This window comes from Furipterus horrens, unplaced genomic scaffold, assembly GCF_987537825.1.
Source record: "Furipterus horrens unplaced genomic scaffold, mFurHor1.1.pri manual_scaffold_5, whole genome shotgun sequence".
Taxonomy (NCBI): Eukaryota; Metazoa; Chordata; class Mammalia; order Chiroptera; family Furipteridae; genus Furipterus; species Furipterus horrens.
This window is the reverse complement of record NW_028327175.1, coordinates 2,805,626-2,826,215: the sequence shown is the minus strand read 5'-3', so window position 1 is coordinate 2,826,215 and position 20,590 is coordinate 2,805,626. Positions and strand designations below refer to the sequence as shown.

The 20,590-nt window shown below is 53.4% G+C and overlaps 1 protein-coding gene across 1 annotated transcript in view; it reads left to right on the top strand.

Moving 5' to 3' along the window:
* The first annotated feature begins 6,666 nt into the window (after window positions 1-6,666).
* Window positions 6,667-20,590, top strand: part of ITGA2 (integrin subunit alpha 2) — a 73,520-nt gene continuing 59,596 nt past the window's right edge. The window contains exon 1 of the mRNA XM_090276122.1: window positions 6,667-6,857. Coding sequence (XP_090132248.1) covers window positions 6,800-6,857 — 58 coding nt within the window. The 5' untranslated portion in view covers window positions 6,667-6,799. The remainder of the gene's footprint in view (window positions 6,858-20,590) is intronic.

The window sequence follows — 20,590 nt, the reverse complement described above, 5'->3', positions numbered from 1 at the left end:
CTGAGGCCCACACGCATCTGATGCAGCTCAGAGCCTCACCGTCCTGGGGGCTTAACGCTGTTCTCCGGCCCCTTGTTTGTCCCCCCTTTAAGGGCTCTGACCTGAATGCCTATCCACATACCAGGGAAGGACACGTTAGGGCAGGGTCCGGACTGCATGACCCGAGGTGTGCCCCAGGAGGAAAGGATACCCCAGCAGGGAGGTCCTTGCTTTCCCAGTTCGGCCCCTCGTTAGGCACCTGGGGCTTCCCACCTTCCCACCTGGCAACGCTTCCTGCCCGGCCCAGGGTCCTTCCTCTGCTCACGTCTGTCAACTGCCTCCCACGGTGGGTTCGAAACCGACACGTGTCACGTGAGTGCATGAGTGACAAACAGTAAGTTACTGCGAGATTCTCAGGTTCATCTGAGCAGAGGGTCGTGCCAGCAATGGTAAGGGTCTGTGAGGAAGAGGGAGGAAGTCTGGAGGGGAATTATGCAGGGCACTCAGGGACAGACACTGGAAGGCCGTGCCGTAGACGGTGTTTGTGAGCCAGGAGAAGAAGCTCCCCTTTCTCATGCGCAGAAGGGGAGATGCTGAAGCTAGGGAGCTTCAGTGGGTGAGGGAGACGGAGCTTCCTGCCAAAACTTCGGTTCAGCGTCTCCGGAGGCTCTGCCCTCTTCACCGATTTCGTTCTTTGATGTGTACACAGAACGCACGGGCCTGCCAGGCACGTGAGCCCTAATGGCAAAATTGGCTCCGTTTGACTTTCTGATGTTAAACACTTGCTGTGCGTTTCCCTCTGCAAGGGCAGGCTCCGATGTAAACGGTGCAGGGAACCCACTTCCCATAAAATAGGAGCTGGCGCCGCTCATAGGAAGCACTGAACGTCACGTGGCCAAGGGGCTGAGCAAGGGGACAGGAGGGGCCTTGGCTTCAGGAAGGAACAGAAGCTACCTGAACAATAAAATTGTATAATCTTGGCAGAGAACCTCAGGGGAGAAATACTTTCATTGCGAGCAATCTTCTGAGTGTGTCAGGCTGAAGAAGATGCCGCGCTGAGGACCAGGCAGGCCTCGGAAAAGCAAAGGCACGCGCAAGGCCAAGTTCTGGGGCAGCGGACGGTGAGTGGTCAGAGGAAGTGGGTCTGCCGGGTGGGGGAGGGGCTGGACCCCGCGGAGGGCAGGAGGCGGGCCGAGAACTCACAGCACCTGGGTTCTCGTCTTCCCCGTCTCCAGGCGGGCATTCCTGTCCTGGGGGCTCTGAAATTTCCTCCTGCCCTTTCACAAACTACTCTTTGACTTCGTCCAGTTTAAGTTAGATTGATTTTTTTCCCCCTTGAAAAATAACTGATCTCTAGCTGAACCATGTAAGTTTTCCAAGGAAGGAGGGTGACAAGAGCCAGACGGCCGGCTTGGGCCATCCCGTGACACATTCCGTACAAAAATAAAACCTGACGTCCGTATGAACAATGTTTCCCCTCCGCGGGACTTTTTCACGTCGTAGGAGAAAACTTTTCAGCTTCTTCTTTGCTCTGGCTCATCTCATTAAACTATGACCTCGGCCATTGTTGGAACGAATGTGTGTGTTCGGCAGCGCAATGACCATTTATTGCCCATCCACGGCTGCGACAGGCCGTGTTTCAGGGACCGAGAGTAAAAGGGGTTAATGACACCTGTTCGCTGTCCTCAAGGACTCCCCGGAGGAGGAGGTGTATGTCTTAAAAGGAAGCTAGTATGAGGAATAAGAGCCTGCTGAAGCTAGACTAAAGGAAAAGGGAAAATGTCAGGAGGACGCAGGGGCATTTCGGGGAAGTAAAGGCGGGAAGGGCCGGCCAGACCTCACAGATGGCTGAAGACACAACGGCGGAGGAGATAAAAATGAACGCCATCCCTCTGTCCCCTCCCCCTCCCTCTCTCACCCTCTCCTTTCCCCTTTCCCTCCCGCCTGCAGGCATGCCTCAGTTTCTGGGTTTCTTATCTCTGCATCTCTGTTTTATGTGAAAAGCTGCAAATTGGCACTTTCTGTGCTCCGTAAAGAAAATGGCCCCAGGCGGATGTGAATTCCTGGTCCGTGCACACAAACCCCTGGGAAGGAGGTGGAGGCTCCAGCTTGGGTTGGGTGTCCGTCCACAGCCCTGGGAGGCAGGGTGGGGTGCATCAGTGAGTTCCGGAGGGGAGTCATGGCAGACTCAGCGTGACCCATGGGCAGCGCTGGCAGATCCTTTGCACGTCTGCCAGGTGTGTGAGTAATGAGGTCAACGGTGGCCATTAGGGACTGTCAGCCCTAGCAGGGCCCGCCTGCGAGGATGGACAGAATGCGTGCTGTATTCACGAGTCCGGGGAGCTGGGAATATAGATTCTACTCTTATTTGCTTCTTGTGTTTGTTTTTAAGCTGAGAGTTTCTCTTTTATTTTTGGACATCAGGCAAGTCAACCAGTGCCGAGAGACCTGTGGGTGAGTCAGGCACGGTGGATTCTGGGAGTCACTCAGCCTTGTCACTGATTTACTGGATAACATTTGGGAAGTCACTGGTTACTTCACTTCAAAATTTCCAGGACTTATATGGAATTTCACACTCACCACCCTTCTCAGTTCCGGGGAGAAGAATATGGAACTCATAAAATTTATTACAACTTAGTAACTATTTTTAGGAGCTCATTTGCCAGGTACAAGACTAAACTCTTGTGATATGAATATATAAGATTTCAGAGATCCAGCATTTGAGTGAGAAGCATACACATATAATGAAGCTCAAGTGATACCTTAATACACACAAAAATATGATATTTTTTAACTAGGGGAGTCAGGAACCAAGAAAGAAAAAAACAAACGAACGAACACTGGTTCTGAATAAAGGGGAGAGGAAAGTCGGCAGATGATGTAAGATTAGACAGGAGTCTTGAAGTAGATTTTTAAGAAATGGAGAAAGGGAAGAAAGACATGCTAGGCATAAAAATGGTTAAGAAGTTAGCCAAGGACAAAGGGGGGCGTAGCGAGTAGCAGGTGAATTTGGCCTGAGTGTGGCGTACAAACGGGGTGAAGGGGGAGGCTGCGGAGTCAGGTTAGGGTTCATGGGGAGTTTAAATGCTCAGGGGCTTGAGCTTCGTTCCGTGGGCCTGCCAGCATTGTCAGCAGGTCAGCTCTGCATTTTAGGGAGAGGACTGTGATGTGTTTGACAGACACTTCTCAAAAATGAACAAAGCAGGCTTTTCTTATTTAAGAAAGGGAAGATCACCTCTATGAACATTAAAATGAGAATGAACTCACAACTGTCAACAACTGAATCTCAGAAACAAAAACAAACTAAGCAAACCAGAACAGGAACAGAATCACAGGTATGGGGATCATTTGCAGGGTTATCAGCTGGGAGGGGGAGGGGGAGAAATGGGGACATGGTGCGGGGACTAAGCAGCATAAAAAATAAAAATAAGAAAACCAAACAATGGCTAGTATGTGTTGCCAATGACGAACTTCAAGTTTCTAATGAGAGAGAGAATTGTGGAACACGTGTCTCCACCAGCATGAACTTGACAGTGTCCCCAAATGGGAAGGCTTTTCTGATGAGGCCGCCTGTTTGTGCCATAAAACGTATCAGCAACGGGAAGAGCTGCATCGCTCAGTAAGCTGATATTTGCCGAAGGACCGGTTCGTGAAGGGACGTCATCGGATGTGGATGGGCGAAAGACCTATTAAAGTGCTCAGCTGGCCAATGGGTTCTAACGCACTGGATGCTGGAGGTCATCAAGGTGTAACTACTGGTCAGCCCAGGCCATCAGAGGCTCCTTACCGCTTCCCGTCTTTGGAATGTCCCTTCTGCCCCCTGTCCCCTCACCTGGAGCCACTTCACGGACGCAGCCTTGACAGAGCAGTGGGTTCTTGAGGCCATCTGAATGGCATATGCGGCCAGACCCTGTTAAGAACTTTACACAAATTCTTAAGGTTCTGGAGGCTGAGTATAGAGATTCCCAATCGTGTCCTGTTTTTCCAACTACACATCTGTGTGATACGGGAATAATTCACACAATTTCATTGCAACTACATGTCACGACAGAGTGAATGCAGAAGCGGATGCACAAATCCAGTGTTTATTTCTACGCAGACATTTAAGAGACTGGCAAAATGTGATTCTTCTCATGAATTCTTTTTATTTTTGGAAATAAAGTTATTTTACACAAATTATGTTTTTATGTTAACATGTAATAGCCTTATTGTTATTTTAGGGCATTAACACACAAATATTTGAAAATTTATCTGTTTCAATTTCTTATTTGGTAAGCGTTGGTAGAAAGAATCCACATAAACAAAAGTTCTTTGGGATCCTCAATGATTTTTCCTGCCATATTGAGGTGTAATTGACAGTTAAAGAGTTTATATATTTAAAATGTACAAAGTTATGGTTGGATCTACATATACGTATGTGAAATGTTTACCACAATCATGCTAATGAACACATCTACCGTCTCACAGTTACCGTCTGTGTACATGTGTGTGGTGAGACCGCTTAAGATTTACTCTCTCACCAAATTTTAAGTATACAGTGCAGTATTATTAGCTATGGTCACCGCGCTGCACATTCGAGTCCCAGAACTCACTCATCGTACATCTGACCAGCATTCTGGCATTCCCCCACCCCCCACCCCCGGGAGCCACCTTTCTGTTCTCTGCTGTGAACAGGCTTTTTAAAATCCCACACATCGGTGAGATCATATGGTCCTTGTCTTTCTCTGTCTGGCTTCTTTCACTTAGTGTAATGTCCTCCGGGTTCATTCATGTCGTTGCAGATGGCAGGACTGTCTTCTTTTTATGGCTGAGTAATTACCCATCCATCATATATATACATATATGTGCATATGTTTGTAAAATGCGTTTTAAATACATCCACCCAAGAGATTCTCAATAATTTTAGGAGTGTAAGGAGCGCCCGAGATCAAGGTGTTTAAGAAGCCTTCCCTAGTCTCATCTCCTGCTCTGAATAGGGCCCAGCACAACCGGGCCGCGCAGCCGACAGCTCCCAGAGTCTCACAGCGCGCGTCCTCTGACGTTTGTCTTAGGAGGAGCCCTTCACACTCTTAAAATTCACGCAGAGCAGGAGTTGGCACTTTGTTTCCTAAAATTTGGAATGTCTGTCTGCTCTGGAAAACATATAACTCCTCATTTCTTTTGTCCCTCATGCCAGCAAAAGGTTCACTTGTCCAGCTCTGAGCACAAAAGCAAAAAAAAGGTGCATTTCTGTCCCCAGCACCCGCGGACAAAGCACACATTCCTGTCTCAGGAGAAGGAGTCCTCCTGCCTGCCCAGCACCCTCTGTTCCAAACTCTCATCACATTCCAGTAAGTCAAAGGAAACAGGCCTATTCATCTCCCTGAAACCTGGCTGACTTCCTGGGAGAAAGGAGAACCCAGGGTGGGTGCTGGGTTGGTGAGCAGCCACCCGAGAGCTCAGGGGCGCTATCTGGAGTCTAGTAAGCAGGTGAGGGCCATGGATAGGTCAGGAAAAAAGGCCCTCCGGTGTCGTCAGGATTAGTAAGGAGAGTTAGTCAGACAAACAAGGAAGCGGGAAAGAACCGAGGGCTACACATCCTGGGTTCAAAGGTACTGAGTTTACAGGCACGATTAGAAGCAGGAACATTTGATGAGCACCAATTTGACTTTAAAAGTTCCAGGCTCCGGCCTGGCTATGGCAAAATGGAGCATTTCATTTTCACCAACTAATGAATTCCTTCCACTTCGAGCCCCTTTGCTTCCCAGGGACGTGCCCTCAGCCCCCCCCCACCCCCCCCGCACTGGGTCCCGGCTCCCCAGAGATCTGGGACGGTGACAATAACTCCTTAAGTTGAATTTATTAAGACTCTTGATGGCTTCACAGAAGCAGCCAGTCACTGCAGGAATTCTGGTTTCAGCAACATGCTGGAAATTTGTAGATGAATCTTTGGAGGAAAAGTCAGGTTTAAAGAAAGTGAATGTGCTATTATTTCTTAGGTTGGTAAGTAAAAATGTCACATATGGTTGCAGAATGTCCTCTTTCCAGACATAAGACCCACGCGATGGAGGAAAATAAAACGGTCATGGTGTGATGCAGACGAGGAAGGGTCCGGCTTCCATACAGGGGCTCTGGGCTCTCTTCTCCCTGAGCCTTGGAGTCAGTCGCTCAAGAGACACACACACACACACCCCGCCCCGGATTATCAGGTCTTGTTTAAATGTCACCTAGGATAATCATAGCTTGGGAGCACATTTTCTTTCTAACCTGGTCGTTCTAGGTTTATTTTGGTCAGGTTCTCCGCCCACCTGGGAAAGGCAGGGCAGCCCCTAAGATTAGCGGGTCTAGGAGCTCCAGCCCCTGAGCCCCACCGCCGCCAGGAGCCGCCAAGGGCTGCATGAGGACCGGCGTGCTCCCGGGGCCCCGGGGGCTCCGACGGGCAGGTGTCCGGCTGCCAGGGGGCGGGGTGGTGGCAGGCTGGCTGTCGCCCGTCGGAGGTGCCCGGGGCTGTCCCTTCGAGGGCAGGAAAGGGTGCCGTCCGCGCCGGCCGCCTCCGCATGTTTCCGGACCCCAGGGCTGCGACCTTGCTGCCGAGCGAAGGTGCGGTTTCCGGGGGCGCAGGGCCCAGGTGCAGCCCGATGGCGGCGGGGCGGGGCGGGTACATTCATTAGCCAGCCCCAGGGGCGGGCCGGGGCGGGCCTTGGCTCCCCGGGAGCTGCCCGGAGACTTTTCCCTGCGCTCGCCCGCGCGGGGAGCCCAGCCCTCGGGACGGCCTCCGGCGAGCGTCCGGGTTCCCTGGTCCCTCTGCAGTGCCCGAGCGCTACAGCCCCTGGGGCACAGGATGCAGCCGCGACGCACGGGGACCCCGCGGCTGCGGCTGGCGCTGGTGCTCATTCAAGGTAAGTGAGGGCGGCGCGCCGCAGGGGCGACCCGGGGGACGGGCGCTGGGGACCCGGGCACAGGCGGGGCGCGCCTCCGCTTCTGCTCGACGTGGACCCAGGCTCCCAGCCATTCGGGGCGGGGGCGAGAGTCTTCCATCCCGCGCTGACCCGCCTGGTGCCCCCACGAAGGGGAGGCTCCCTTTCTGTTAAGCACCCTCCGAAGTCAGGGCAGGGCGGGCTCTGCGTTTGGGCACACGCGCGCGCGCACACCTGGGTCCAGACGGTGGACAGCAGTGGGCGTCCGGAGGGCGAGGCCGCAGCCCGGCCTAGGCAGGTGCCGGGAATCCATCTGGTCCTGGGCGGCAGCCCGCTCCTCCTCAGAGCCATGCCTGGTGGCTTTGCAGGAACGCGGGCGCCCCAAATGCTGGTTTTTCGCCCCAAGGGTGTGCTAATGCCCCCACTTCTTCAGGACACAAAACGGGTGTTCCTTGCCGTAGGGGACAGAAAAACCAAGCGCCTCCTAGGTCCCTGGCAAAGGGGAAGTCTTCCTTCCCTCCTGCCTTCCTCTTATTGTTCTAACGTGGTCTGTTCGGGGAATGGAAACGCAGGCCAGGAAAAGTTCTTTCCACTTTCTTGATCTTGGCGCCACGAAGAGAACTGACGGAGCTGCATCTCCAGCTGCAGGGCGGCAAGAGGGGGCCCACCCGTTGCCTGACTCCTTTCGCCCCAAGTTGGGAAATGAGGCTGGGGGTGCGGGGCGCTGCTCCGCCGTCGCGCACCGAGGGCACTTTCCCCAGACCTTCTGCAGAGCCCCGTACTGCTGTAAGATTCCTACTTTTCTTGGGGGACGGGGGCGGGGGTCACGTTTGTATTTTGTAATTTGATCAGCTGTCCAACAAAAATATAGTCTCTGCTTTTCAAGTGTTTTTACAAAGAAGTTAAATATTCCCTAAACTGCCTTCCCTTGAGACACTTGGCCAGTCGCTATTCCTTATTGTGGGAGACATGTAATCCCGAGGACCCTGGGCATTTTCTCCGGCCTGAGAGAACCGAGAACGAGCCCCGCCATCCCCTTCGCCAGCGAGAACAGGCATCATCAGGCTTCCTGTTTAAGCTGCGCCTGGTGCTGAGACCCCCTCTCCTGCTCCCCCTTCCGGAGTGCTCTGGAGGGCCCATGGGCCCTAGCCTAGGGGTTTCAGGTCAAGTCGGATTCACATGGAAAGCCGGGGCCTGCAACACTACCACCGTCCCAAGAGCTAATAGACACCTAATCCCAAGCTTTTCATCTCCCTTTAATTACCCATTACTAACAGGAGCTATGGAAACATAACATCATTTTCTCATCTCGGAAATGTTGGGGCTTGTCTTTTGAAGAGCGGTGAGTCGCACCAGGCTGGAATGTGTTGCTTCCAGGCACAAAGTCAGGTACAGAGCTTTTCACCGGGAATTAGTTTGTCTCTGTGAGGACAACTCGGTGCAAGCAAGCAAGCAGATTTAGTGTCGCCCCAGTGAAGTCCTTTGTGTCCTTATTTCTTCCTTCTGCTGCGGGCATTTGCATACTCAAGGAACAGGCTTCCTCCTCATCCAGGATGCACAAAGCTTTGCCTTTGGGGTAGCAGTGGAGGTGCCTGGGGAAGAGGCAACATTTAGGGGTCCCGTGATATCCAAGATGAACGTGAATAACTGAAATCTCTAGGTCAGTGGTGGCTGAAATCGTTTATGGCATCACCCTGTCTGTATAGTTGTCAAGGGTTCATCATTACTCTGCACACGTGTAGAGTTGTTTATGAATTGTATACATGTACAATTGTGTAATGTGAATGCATACCAAACTTTAGAATGTGAATGGCACATGTGTGGATGTGTTTATATGTCATGCATTATTCTCTCCAGCATGCATGCCAAGCCCTGTAGAAACACGACACCCTCCGCTCTCATTTTAACACTTCGCTGCAAGCTCCGTTCCCACCGCGCTCCCCACGGGCATTGAAGAACAAGCAGTGCTCGAAGTCGGGGTCCGTGGTTCTCCCTCCCACTGACCCTGCCTCTGCTGAAGCACTTGCTGCTGCGGTGGTCTGCAGGTGGGGGATGGGCGAGGAAGGCCACAGAGGCCCAGGTAATCCATGGGGACTAACAGGTCCAGAGAGGCAAGGGCAGTGTCACTGCTAAGTGCATGGCATCGCTCACACTGTCACTCACGGCGGCTCCTCCGTCACCAGGCCAAGAGCTGGCCTCCCCCCTGGGTTCGAGGCTTCTTCCCCTGCTGCCTCCGGTGCCCACCACAGCCTTCCCCCGGGCTCTGACTGTTTCCCCAGCCTTCTCGCTCACTTCCCCTCGGGCTCCGTGTATCCTAGTCGCTCTCCGGTGAGCAGGTCCTGTGAATATGTGGTTTGGCAGCTCTTTCTCCGGAAACTCCCTCCACCTCTGGCTCCTGTTCCCCTAGTCTTTTCTCTTACCTTCCTGGCTGTTCTCCCCCAGTCTCCTCTGCGGACGCTGTGGTTGGCCCCGTCCCAGGTGGGGTCTGAGGGGTTCCGTCCTGGATCTTCCTCTCCGTCCTACCCGCTCTCTCCCGGGCCAGTCACAGCGCAAGCCAGCATCCCGGCCGCGCTTCTGGGCTGACTTCCCGAGCGGTGCGTCCCTCGGCCGCCAGCGTTTCCCTCCAGGTGTTCTAGGAGCACGTCAGACTCAACGTGACGCGTCCCCCTCCGTGAGGTTGGCACCTGTCCTCTGAATCCTGCTCTTCTGTTGCCTGCTATCGTTTGGTGGCAGCATTCCATGCAGACACCACGCCAGGGGCCTCTTCCTCGTTCTCAGCCTCACGACCCTTCTCCCGCCTCCAAGTTCTGTCCCTTCTCCCCAGCCCGAGCACCTGCGCTGTGCCGTCCACGTGAGGCCCTGGGTTTCTGTGTGTGTGTGTGTGTGTGTGTGTCTGTGTGTGTGTGTGTGTGTGCATGTGTGTCTGGACTGCTGCAGACTTCCCACTGGCTTTCCTGTCTTGTCCCTCATCCTCTGGTCCCAACTCCTCACTGTCCGATGTTGTCTTTCTGAACACTGACCTGTACCCCGTCACTCCCTTGCTCCCAACGTTTGGTGGCTCCCCGTCTTGCAGAGGGTAAAGTCCAGACGTCTTGGCAGGTTGAGCAGAAGCCCTTTGCCATCTGGCCTCAGCCTCTCCTCGGCCACGCCCGCCCTGCGCACACACAGGCGCTCACATCGCACTCAGGCACACACGATACGCCGCCCAGGGCCATGGGTGCGCACACATGCACCTCTGTGTGCTGACCACACCTGGCCGGGCCGTGGCCGGTGTTAGCACACTTTCCAGGCTGTTCTCTCACCTCTGCTGCCTGGATACCTCCTCCCTTCCCTCCCATTGCTTTGCAACTTACCATTGTCCTGTGTTAGAAGACGAAACCCCAAGCAAAATTATCAAGAAGGGAAGTTTTTCTTCGATAACAGGAAGGAAAATGTGAGGCAATCTCTCGTTTCTGGGACCTGCCCCCAAACCGCAGACCACCGTCTGATAAAGTATCCCCACCCCCACAGCCCCTGGCTACCACTGCCCAACCTCGAGAAGCTTGGGTTCACGAGGCTCTGTTTGATTTAAATTAATGGATTGGGGTGCAGGATTTAGTTCGTATTTAAAAAGTCATATGTTTCTGATCACCACCAGGTTTGGAAGTACCTTCTGAAATATTAGTACCCCCCATATCTCCCAGCAAATGAAATCCCAGTGTTGCTTGTACCACCTTGTGAGGTGACGGCCAAGACGGGTAGATTTCAACACCAAGAGGCAGCGGGTGTGTCAGCCTGAATGTGTTCCCTCTCAAGCAGGTGCCGGCTGCTCCGGCCTCCATGTGCCAACAGCCTCGGGCAGATTAAAAGGGACAAGTGTGTGACTGTAGAGAAATGAGCTTCTCGTGATGGAATTTTAGACACTCGACAAAATAAAGACACGCTTTCAGTCAGTAGGTCGACAATAAAGACTGTCAGCCCTGGCCGGGCAGCTCAGTTGGTTAGAGTGTTGTCCCCATGCACCAGGGTTGCGGGTTCGATCCCCAGTCGGGGCACATACAGGACTCAACCAATGATGCATCAATAATTGGATCCACAAAGCAGTGTCTCTCTCTCTCTCTCTCAAATCAGAAAAAATAATTAAACGTAAAGAAAGAAAGATTTTCAAACAATATTGGGACCAGCAGTATCATCTGACATCGTCTAAGCGTTAGCACTGAGGTCACCAGGGGCAGCCTGGACGGTCAGCCTGCCGGGATGTTGCTGAAAGGCTCGGCATCAATGAGGAAGAGACTAGTCATCACACCAGAGACGTGGAGGGTTTTGTGGTTGGTTGGTTGGTTTGCGTTCATTTGTCGCGGTGACTGATGATTTACCTGAAAAAATGCACAGGAGAGAAGAATCTGATGCCACACATTCTGAGACAACTCTCGGCGCTGCGCAGGGACGTGCGTCCTGCAGGTGGTGCGCAGGGGCTCTTTCGACCTGGTTGCAGTGAATTCCAAGACCCGGGGTTTGATCAGACGTTCCTGCAGGGACCGCTTGATGTCGGGCAGCGAGCTGGCCCCGTGTGGCACTGAGGGCGGCTGGAGACCGGGTCAGAGAGGGTTCCGCCCACCGGAGGACGGGGGCAGACGTGAGGGAGGGACACCACCTCAGCCCCGATGGCGTCCTGACCAGCGTCGCATCCTGCCATCCTCCTTTCCGACCGAGGCCAGTTGTTGGGTTGACCCCCGCCCTATAGCTGGGAGGTCAGGGACACCCGCGGAGATTGGCCAAGCCAGTCCTGGTGGCCCCGAACCTCCCGCAGAGTTTGGGTCAGACACAGGCACCTAACGCAGTTTGGGCCCACGGGACGCGGAGGGAGAGTGCTCCGGGACGTCGGGAAAAACATTTTTCTTCCCAAAGGGAGACACTTTCAAGAAACCTATTGTGAGATCGAGGCAGGAAGCTCAGAACAGCTGTGGCCACCTAGCAGCCGAGGCATCCGCCCACTCGAGGATAAAGCTGTCCTCGTGGGGAGACAGAACACCGGTCTCTGAGTTTCCAAAGCCTTGAAATGTATAGTCGCTTTATCTCTTAGTGTCTTAAAATACTTCCATCTACCTTAAAATCTAGTCACGTTGTTTTTGTTACGTTGTCACGTTGTCGGTGCCTGTAACATGGAGACGCAACACACCAGCAGCTTCTGTGTCATCACAGATCTCATAGGGCCCCCTTTAATTAATGGCTCAGTGAGGGGCTCCAAACCAAGTGTTGAGTTCAGAGAACGGAGAAGACCTCTGTGACACATGCGAGTCCAAAGCGCGCAGAGAAGCCCTCCTGGGGACGGGAAAGAATCGTTTCCTGTCCCATTGGCTGCGAAGGCCCTCAGGGATCCCGGGGCCCGGCGCCCCTTCCCAGAAGGGCTATCGGTGACAATGCAGGACTGGAAGATACGGAGCCCCGCGACCACGGCTGGGACCCACGGCTCCTGGTGCCCGGGCCAGGGGTTTGAGACGCACGGGAAAGGAGAAGGGCCTTCTGCCCAGAACACACGGCTCACGGGGCTCACGGAGAGCGAAGGCTGAGTGTCAGCAGACGGCAGCCATGAAGGGCCTTGTAAGCCGTTGCGGGGAGCATGGCTTTGTCCTGAGGACAGCGGGGAGGCTTGACGGGGCCTGATCACATTGACCCCTGAGGCAGGTCACTCTGGCAGCAGGGAGGGCAGTGGTCTGAAAGCAGAGGCCCCACTGGAGACACCGAGGCCATGTGCTTATTAATGTTGTCCCCCCGGGGGAATAATATTAAAACTTAGCCCTGGAAATGGGGGTCCTGGTGTGTGATCTTTGTGGGTGTCCTTCCTGTGCGAACCTGTGATAATACACAGCCCCATAAAAAGGCGGTTCAGTAAGCGATGGGTGCAGATGTTCCAGGGTGTTAGCCGGTGGGGACTGCTGTGACAGCACCCTGACTGGGGGACCTCTCACCGTTCCGGGGGCCAGAAGTCCAAGATCGGGGTGTCCGCATGCTCATCTCCTGGTGACAGCCCTCTTTCCGGATTGGAGCCACTGACACCACTTTGCTCTGTCCTCGTGGGGTGCACGGGGCTGGGGTCCCTTGGACCCTCATTTATGAAGCACTAATCACCTCCACCGGCCCCACTTCCTCATAGTGTCACCTCTGGGGGTGAGCATTTCAACTTAAGAAGCCCGGGGACACCAGCATTCAGATCCCAGCACACAGTAATTAAGAAATCCCTTTATTATTACAGTGTTTAATTTTTGCCCCCCACTAATCAGACTTGAATATATTGGTGTCAGTTTATCATTGTAGTTCTGTTACGGTTTAAGAGCAGGGCACCCCTCCCCCCCCGTTTAAGAGCCCAGCGCCAGGGTCTCTCCCTGGGCCTGGGTTCTGTCTGGACCACAGGTGAGCCCCTGACTCCTCGTCTGTCTGTCACTCAGGTCTCGGTGTCACTGAGGCCCACGCACCCAGGAAGGCTTCCCAACCCTAACCCAGTTAGGTGACGTGCTCACGTGGACCCTTTGGGGCCCTTGTCCCCTTCTGTGTGCTGGGCTCTGGCCCCTACAGATGGCAGACTCGGAGAACACAGGGCCCAGTCTCTTTGCTTGTGCCGAGTGGCGCTTTGGTGAATAAGTGGTGACCGGGGAAGACATGAGGGACAGCCACCGGGCCACAGACCAGAGGCTCATGCTCTGCCCGGATGCCAGGCCGAAAGGAGTCCTGCTTCTCTCCAATGGGGATATATGCAAACACCACTGGCGAGTTTGCCCAAATTTGCTATAATATTCTTTTAGGTGATGTTGTTTTTTACTTGACAGAGTTTGTTTGCTTTGGAAAAGTTTCTCCTTCGCCTTGAAATGTCTGTGACAAAACTGCCATCGGACAGGTAGCGAGGTGACTGGAAGTGCTGGGAGAAGGCAGACGTGTCTCTCCTCCGTTCTGTTCTGAACCCTCCCTGTTCTCACAAAGTCGCGCTGTAGCTGATCTTCAGCGGACTCGCACCGAGTACTCGTTAAGCTCACCTGGCAATCCCAGGGCCTAGGATGTAATAAGTGCCCAGAAAATAATCAGTCAGAAGTATGTTACAATAACAGCAAATTAGAATGCAGATAACCAGGTGGTAAACGTATCCATCGGAACATTAAACTTCATTAATAATTTCAGCTTATAGAATCTTTTCTTTCCAAAGCAAAATATTATAATTGTTTTAAAAGAATTATTTTTTTTATTATTTATTTATTTGTTTGTTTGCTTATTTATTTACTTTTAGAGAGAGGGGACAGGAGAAAGAGAGAGAGAGAAACATCACTGTGTGGTTGCCTCTCACTCACGCCCCCAACTGGGGACCTGACGTGCAACCTAGTCATGTGCCCTGACTGGGAATCGAACCAGCGACTCCTGGCTCGCAGGCTGACGCTCAATCCACTGAGCCACAGCAGCTAGGGCTTAATATTGTAATATTTTTATAGAAAAAAATTACACATGCTAAATATTCATCTTCACAGAAGAAATATTTGCATTTCTTTGATATGCATATGTGTCGCTGTAATTTTTCACAGACATACTCACAGTTCTATGAAAAGAAGTGGTTTACGTGTTTTCCTGTGATAGCTTTTGTGTGTGCCTTTCCATGTGGGCTGCAGACCTGTCACCTTGCAGTAAGGCCCCGTGCTGTGTTGAGGTTGGGTATTGTCTCGTTGCAGAGTGAGGTTCTCTCCTGTGGGGTGTTGTGCCCCCACTATAAATAAGGTGGTTATAAATATCATTGTACAAGACACCTTTTCTTTTCTTTCTCGTTTCCTTCTGGGTGATTTCCAGAGGAGGCATTACTGGGTCAAAGATATTGTGTGCTTTGTAGTTCCTGCAGCACATTGAATAGTGGCGTCCTCGGTTGTATGTGGACTGACCAGTTTCTCCAGCGTGAGATTTTAATTTACTTCTCGTAGTTTTTAAAATCCTCTTATAGTTCGGTGGAGGTAAGGTGGCGCTTCGTATTTATTTTAATTCTCATTTATTCTTCATCCTGGTACACCTTTTGTTACCGTTAAAAAATGCCTGCCTTTTGAAAACTACGTGTAGATTAGGATGTTTGAAAATTCAGGCCTGGCTGAAACCTCTAGAGATCGCCTGTGAACACTTCATTTTTATAATGACCGGCCCTCGGTGTGACTGCAGCCCGGGACTCCAGCCTGCTCTGTGCTCTCCGTCCTTGCAGGCTGTCCTTAGGGATGCCTTCTCAAAATCTCTTGGACCAACGTCCCCTTGTCCCTGTGTCCCACAGGCTGAGTGCTGTCCTCTGGGTAAAATGTCCCTGTGTCCAGGGCTCAGAGCCCTTTCGGGAAAGTGAGAAGATGTTCTGTTTGCGAGGGTGTTGGCTTTGATCACTGATGCTGGAGCTCAGGCCGGTGAGCCTCGTAACCAAGCCCCTAAAACGCAGCAGCTTCAGGGGACAGCCATCACCTGTTGTCTCTCACGCTGCCTTAAGGAGGACTTGAAGACGAGCTTTCCCGGGCAGGTGTGGCCCCAGTCTCCTGTGGCTCACCCGAGGGGGGCGGCTCTCTCTCCCCATTGGTCCCGTCACGTGCTGGGCTGCGTGACCTTTCCAGACCAGACTCCGCAGTCACGCAGCTGCCGCTAAGGTCAAAGCCACCCAAGGTCCTGCCCGGGTCCCGGGGAGGAGGCTGGCTCTGCTTCTAGACCCAAACACTGTCCCATCCTTCGTCCCCAGGCATGTTTTAAAGCCCCCATGGTGACTTAGTCTCCTGCGGTGCCCACACCACTGTTCGCTGCTGAGGCCAGAGCTGCTCCACGGTGGCAGTGTGGGCATTTGGGAACAGGGGTGTGACGGCGAAGGGGGGTGTCCTGTGCATGGCAGGATGTTCAGGGGCATCACCGGTGTCCACGCAGTAGCAGCCAGGAGCCACCTCCCCGCACACAGTGACACCCCCGCTGGGTCCAGGCGTTACCAGATGCCCCCTGACGGACAAAACTGACCCCAGCAGAGAACCACTACATGAAACAAGTGTGTACTAAGCACACGTAATGGTCATGCATCGCAGAAAGCATGCCAGGTCTGAAGAGGAACTTAAGGGCCGCTTTCCTGGGTGGCTTCGGGTGAATCACAGGCAAACTGCTCCCACTGTGGGGATCGAGTGGGATTATGAATGAAAAAGGACGTTGCACATTGTAACAGCATACGTGATGCTATTTTTTGTAAATCCATGAACTGGATGCCCATTCATTGTTATCATCATTCATTCTGGGGGGGACCCGTGGGTGTCTGTCATACGGCAGGAGAAGCGCATCAGATCCGGCAGGGCTTGTAGCATTCAGGGCAGCCCCTCTGAGCCCCGCCTTCCATCCTCACGTCCCCTGTGGAGGAGAAGGGGCACCTCAGCCCTTCCTGAAAGTAGAATTTGCCACTCAGCACAAAGACCTAAAGGAAAATGGCACTTTTCCGCCTTCACGAGAGCAGGGGAATGTCACCCGCCGTACCCAGCAGCTGCTGTGGGGGCCAGTCTGCGTGCTGGCTTTGCACCGTCCTTTCCTGTAAAGCACCGTAGCCATACTCCGGCTGTTGCAGAGCGTAGGTCGGTGCCCACTGTGTGCCCGTTCCCAGCAGCCTCTGGTTTCCAGGATGAGTTGCCTTTTTTATGGGGTGGGGGGAGGCGAGGGGGCGGCTTTCTGCAGGACGCCTGCGAACGTGTCCTTCCCGCAGGGAGACAATGCTATTGAAAGTGACTTCCTGTGGGCATGAGTGTGTCCGAGCGATCTGCTGTGGCCTGTGACCGCCTTCCGTTGTCGCGCGTATTCTGGGTCATGATTAGCCGCACTTTCGACTTTGAAGGCTATTTTCTTAGTTTCCAAGTCAGGGTCTGAATGACCCGGCTTCCTGCCGCCGTGGCTTCCTGGGGCGGGGTCCGTGGACTGAAAACGTTTTCCTGACTTGGGTGGCATGCTTTGAGTGCCCTCAGCAAAAGGCAGCCACGTGGTCCCCTCTCGTCCGTCCCTTGGGGCTCGGGGACTTGCGTGGGAAGGGGCTCAGGATGTGTGTGTCATGTGAGAACTCAAGGGCTGTACCTTTTAAAATCTCTCAACAAGTACGCCATCCTCAGTAACCCAAGGCTGTTAAGAGTAAGAGGCCAAACAGAAAGTTTTTATTCAGTGCTCGCCGTTGGCTAGACTCGGCTGAGACTTGTCCACACGTTGTCTGATTGCAATGAGAGAGGCCACCAAGGTCCGCAGAGAGGTGTCCCGTGGACAGAGCGGTACATAACAGAAGAAGTACTGACTTCGGTTGGCCTGGTGTTTAATGCGGGGTCTCAGGGGTGCGAGGCCCGTCTTGTCGCTCCTCAGCAAGTCCTTCTGCAAGTGCGGCCTTGCTCGGTGTCGGCTCCCAGGGGAGGCGTTTAGGAAGGAAGCGGCCAATCGAAGGTGGATGGGCGGGGAGCTGGCCTTCCTGGTGGTTCTCCCGGTCCTCTGGGCCGTGGGACCCAGGGAATCTGCCGGGTGACTCCTCACCCTCCAGCAGCCTTATAAAAAGGGAAATCGACTGAGCTGTACGCAGTGGACGTGAGAAGAGACTGCGGTGGCCTCCGCCGACGCTCACCACCTGCAGGACCGACCCTGGGAAAGGGACTCCGCCCGCCGGGCTGTGGGCCATTGCCCCCCAGACCCCACGCACTGGCTTTGTCACCAAAAACCTGCTCCACACAAAATGTGTGCCGTTAGTGACAGAACCGGCATTAGTTCCTGTGTCTCTCTCCTGTATTCTGCGGACTGATAGACTTCCCTCTGACACTCGGAACGACACATTGGAATTGTCTGCTGTAATCTGACTTCCCCCCTGTCCACTCTGCTGGGGCTGCCCGACCAAGGGACCCCACACCGTGTGGTGGCTTTAACCACTGAAATCCACTTTTTCACGGTTGTGGAAACTGCAGTCCCAGAACAGGGGCCCTAGGGAGGGTTTCCGGTGAGGACCCCCTTCCTGGCTTGTAGACTGTGACCTCTTGCTGAGCTCACGTGGCCCGTCCTGGGTGGGCACCACATTGCTGCTCCTCGCTTTGCACGTGGGCACCAGAGCTGTCAGATTAGGGGCCCACCGATGACCTCTTTCAACACAGTTCCCCCCTCCAAGTTCCTGTCTCCAAACAGAGTCACATTCGGGGTCCAGGCTTCAGCGTATGAATTCGGGAGGCATGCAATCCCCCCATCACACCACCCCTTTGGCGTAACAGTGTGTAAATGGGTTCATTTCTGGGCATGCAACTGATGCACATATTTCTTTGATATGACACAGAGATGGTCAAGTAAATGACACACGTGTGTATTATAAAAAAAAGTGGAAGAAATAAAGCAGCAAATTACTACCCAGAGGCCCGCTAGAGGAGTTGCTCTGCTTCTCAGCACTGAAACCAGGTTTGTTCAAATTGCTACTCCCCCCTCGGAGGAAAATACAAGGCCCTCCCAAGGTCCCGCCAAGCTCCCAGGAGGTGTCCATGTGCGTGGTCACTCAGGCCCCAACGGCTTGACTGGAGTTTTTTGTCCCCCCCCGTCGGGCCTGGTATTGGGGTCTCCCGCGTACAAGCTCATGCAGGAGAGCCTGTCCCGCTGCATGGATGCTGACAGACACGAGATTGCTGAGTCAGTGACGAAGGATGTCAGCACTCAGAGCACAGCGGTCCCGTGAGCAGGAGGCTGTGCCCGTCATTTCCCTTCGTGCCCACCCCCCACCCAGAGGGCCATCTGAGAGGGTCTGCATGGGTGCAGCCTTGCCCAGCAGGTGCACTGCAGGAAGCAGCCGGGTGTTGGCCAGCGCGCTCTGTGTCCTGGAGGGAGGGGCTGTCACCCCTCGAGGCTGCGGCTGCAAGCCCACCCCTGAGGAGTGGCCCAGTGACCAGCTGTCGGGATCGTACCCGTTGTATGGAATTGAATGGTGCGTCCCCCATATATATTTCTCTGCGCTAGCCCCTCTGATCTGTGAACTGCACCTTGTTTGGACAGAGGAGAGGGTCTTTGAAGTTGGCCCGTGAGGCCGTCCCTAGGAACATGGACGCGAAGCTGCTTCTGGGGGGAGAGCTCAGCGTCAGAGGGGGCACCTGTTACTGGGAACTGGTCAGAGGGGGCGCCTGTTACTGGGAACTGGTCAGAGGGGACCCTTGTCACATCGTGGCCTCACTGTGTCCTCCAGACGTGGAAAGGGGAGCTTGTAAGCAATGAACTTAGTTATTAAGCGGAGGGAATTTCCACGCAAAATGTTCACGGTGGGGCCTGCTTCTTCCTGAGCGAATGTAGGAAAAAGCAAGGGGGAGTAGATAGAAGACAAAAGTTAATGATTGGAGGAACTCTCAGCCTGTCCAAATTACCGAAAATAAATAAATTAGTTAAAACTTTAAAAAGACTCACAGTTGGGCAAGTGCGCTCGGAAGAGGTCGGGCCGGGGGGAAACATTTTGCCCTCAGACTGCGAGAGGGATTCCGAGGTGCTCGCAGCCGGTCACCGAGGCCAGCAGGGGACCTGGGGTTACATCCAGAAGAGGCCTGGGGACAACTCTCCAGGCTGATGGCACGGACCCCCCACATACCCAGGGGACCTACGAGTTTCCAGAATGTGGTCTCAGCAGAAACGCTTCCGTCTCGGACTGAAGGGGACAGGTAGCCGAGGCCCCAGGGCTCTTCAGCCTCAGGGGGTTATGGTCAGGCCTGACCCCTAAAGGCATTTGACCTGCTCGGTCAAACATTCTTGGTCCTGGAGACCCCTTGACTCCTTCTAATGCCCCCCCTTTGAAATGGAAATGTCTACGGCACGCCTGCCACACCGTGCGCTGTAGAAGCAGACACCTCGTTTTCTGGGTTCGCAGAACCACAGCCGGGGCGGAAGGTTTCCCGAGAATAGACCATCGCTGGTCTCCCTGATACCTGACTGGGCGATTGTCCCTCCTGCACCCTCGGGCACACTTCTCCTGGGCATCTCTGCTGTCCCCTAAGAGTGCTCCCTGGGTCTCGATGACGCTGAACCTTCCTGCTGCCCGGTGACACCCAGCTCACTGTCCTCCGTCCCTGCGCCCGCCTGCGCCCCGCAGCTGCTGAGGCCCGTTCCCACCGGGCACGGGAGAAGTGGGCTCCATGTGCTTAAGGAGGGGACACCCGAGCCTGCTTAGACATAGGCTCAGGCCTCAGGGTTTATATTACGTACATATTATATTTTATATGCACACACACATGTACACACATGTACATAAGTACACATATGGTATGCTCGCACATACTATAGGCACACATGTAATAAAAGGTAACTGCCCAATGATAAAATGAACTCCATCGTGATCTGCCCAGGGGAAGAAATGACAGCGTTATGTACACAGTCATATGTGGTCTTTCCAGAATTAGATATTTTTTAAGTGGGGGAGCAGTTTGACGTCATCTCCCTAAGGTTTTACGAGGATGTTGGAGCATTGGTAACACATTTCAGTAGCATTTCTGAGTTCTGCAAAATGGGGCAATGTTAACCTGTTCATTGGAAGTTCCAGTTTTCTGAACGTTTGTTCGAGTTCCCTGCTAAATTTGCTTTTCTTTCTTTCTCTTTTTCTTTCTTTCTTTCTTTCTTTCTTTCTTTCTTTCTTTCTTTCTTTCTTTCTTTCTTTCTTTCTTTCTTTCTTTCTTTCTTTCTTTCTTTCTTTCTTTCTTTCTTTCTTTCTTTCTTTCTTTCTTTCTTTCTTTCTTTCTTTC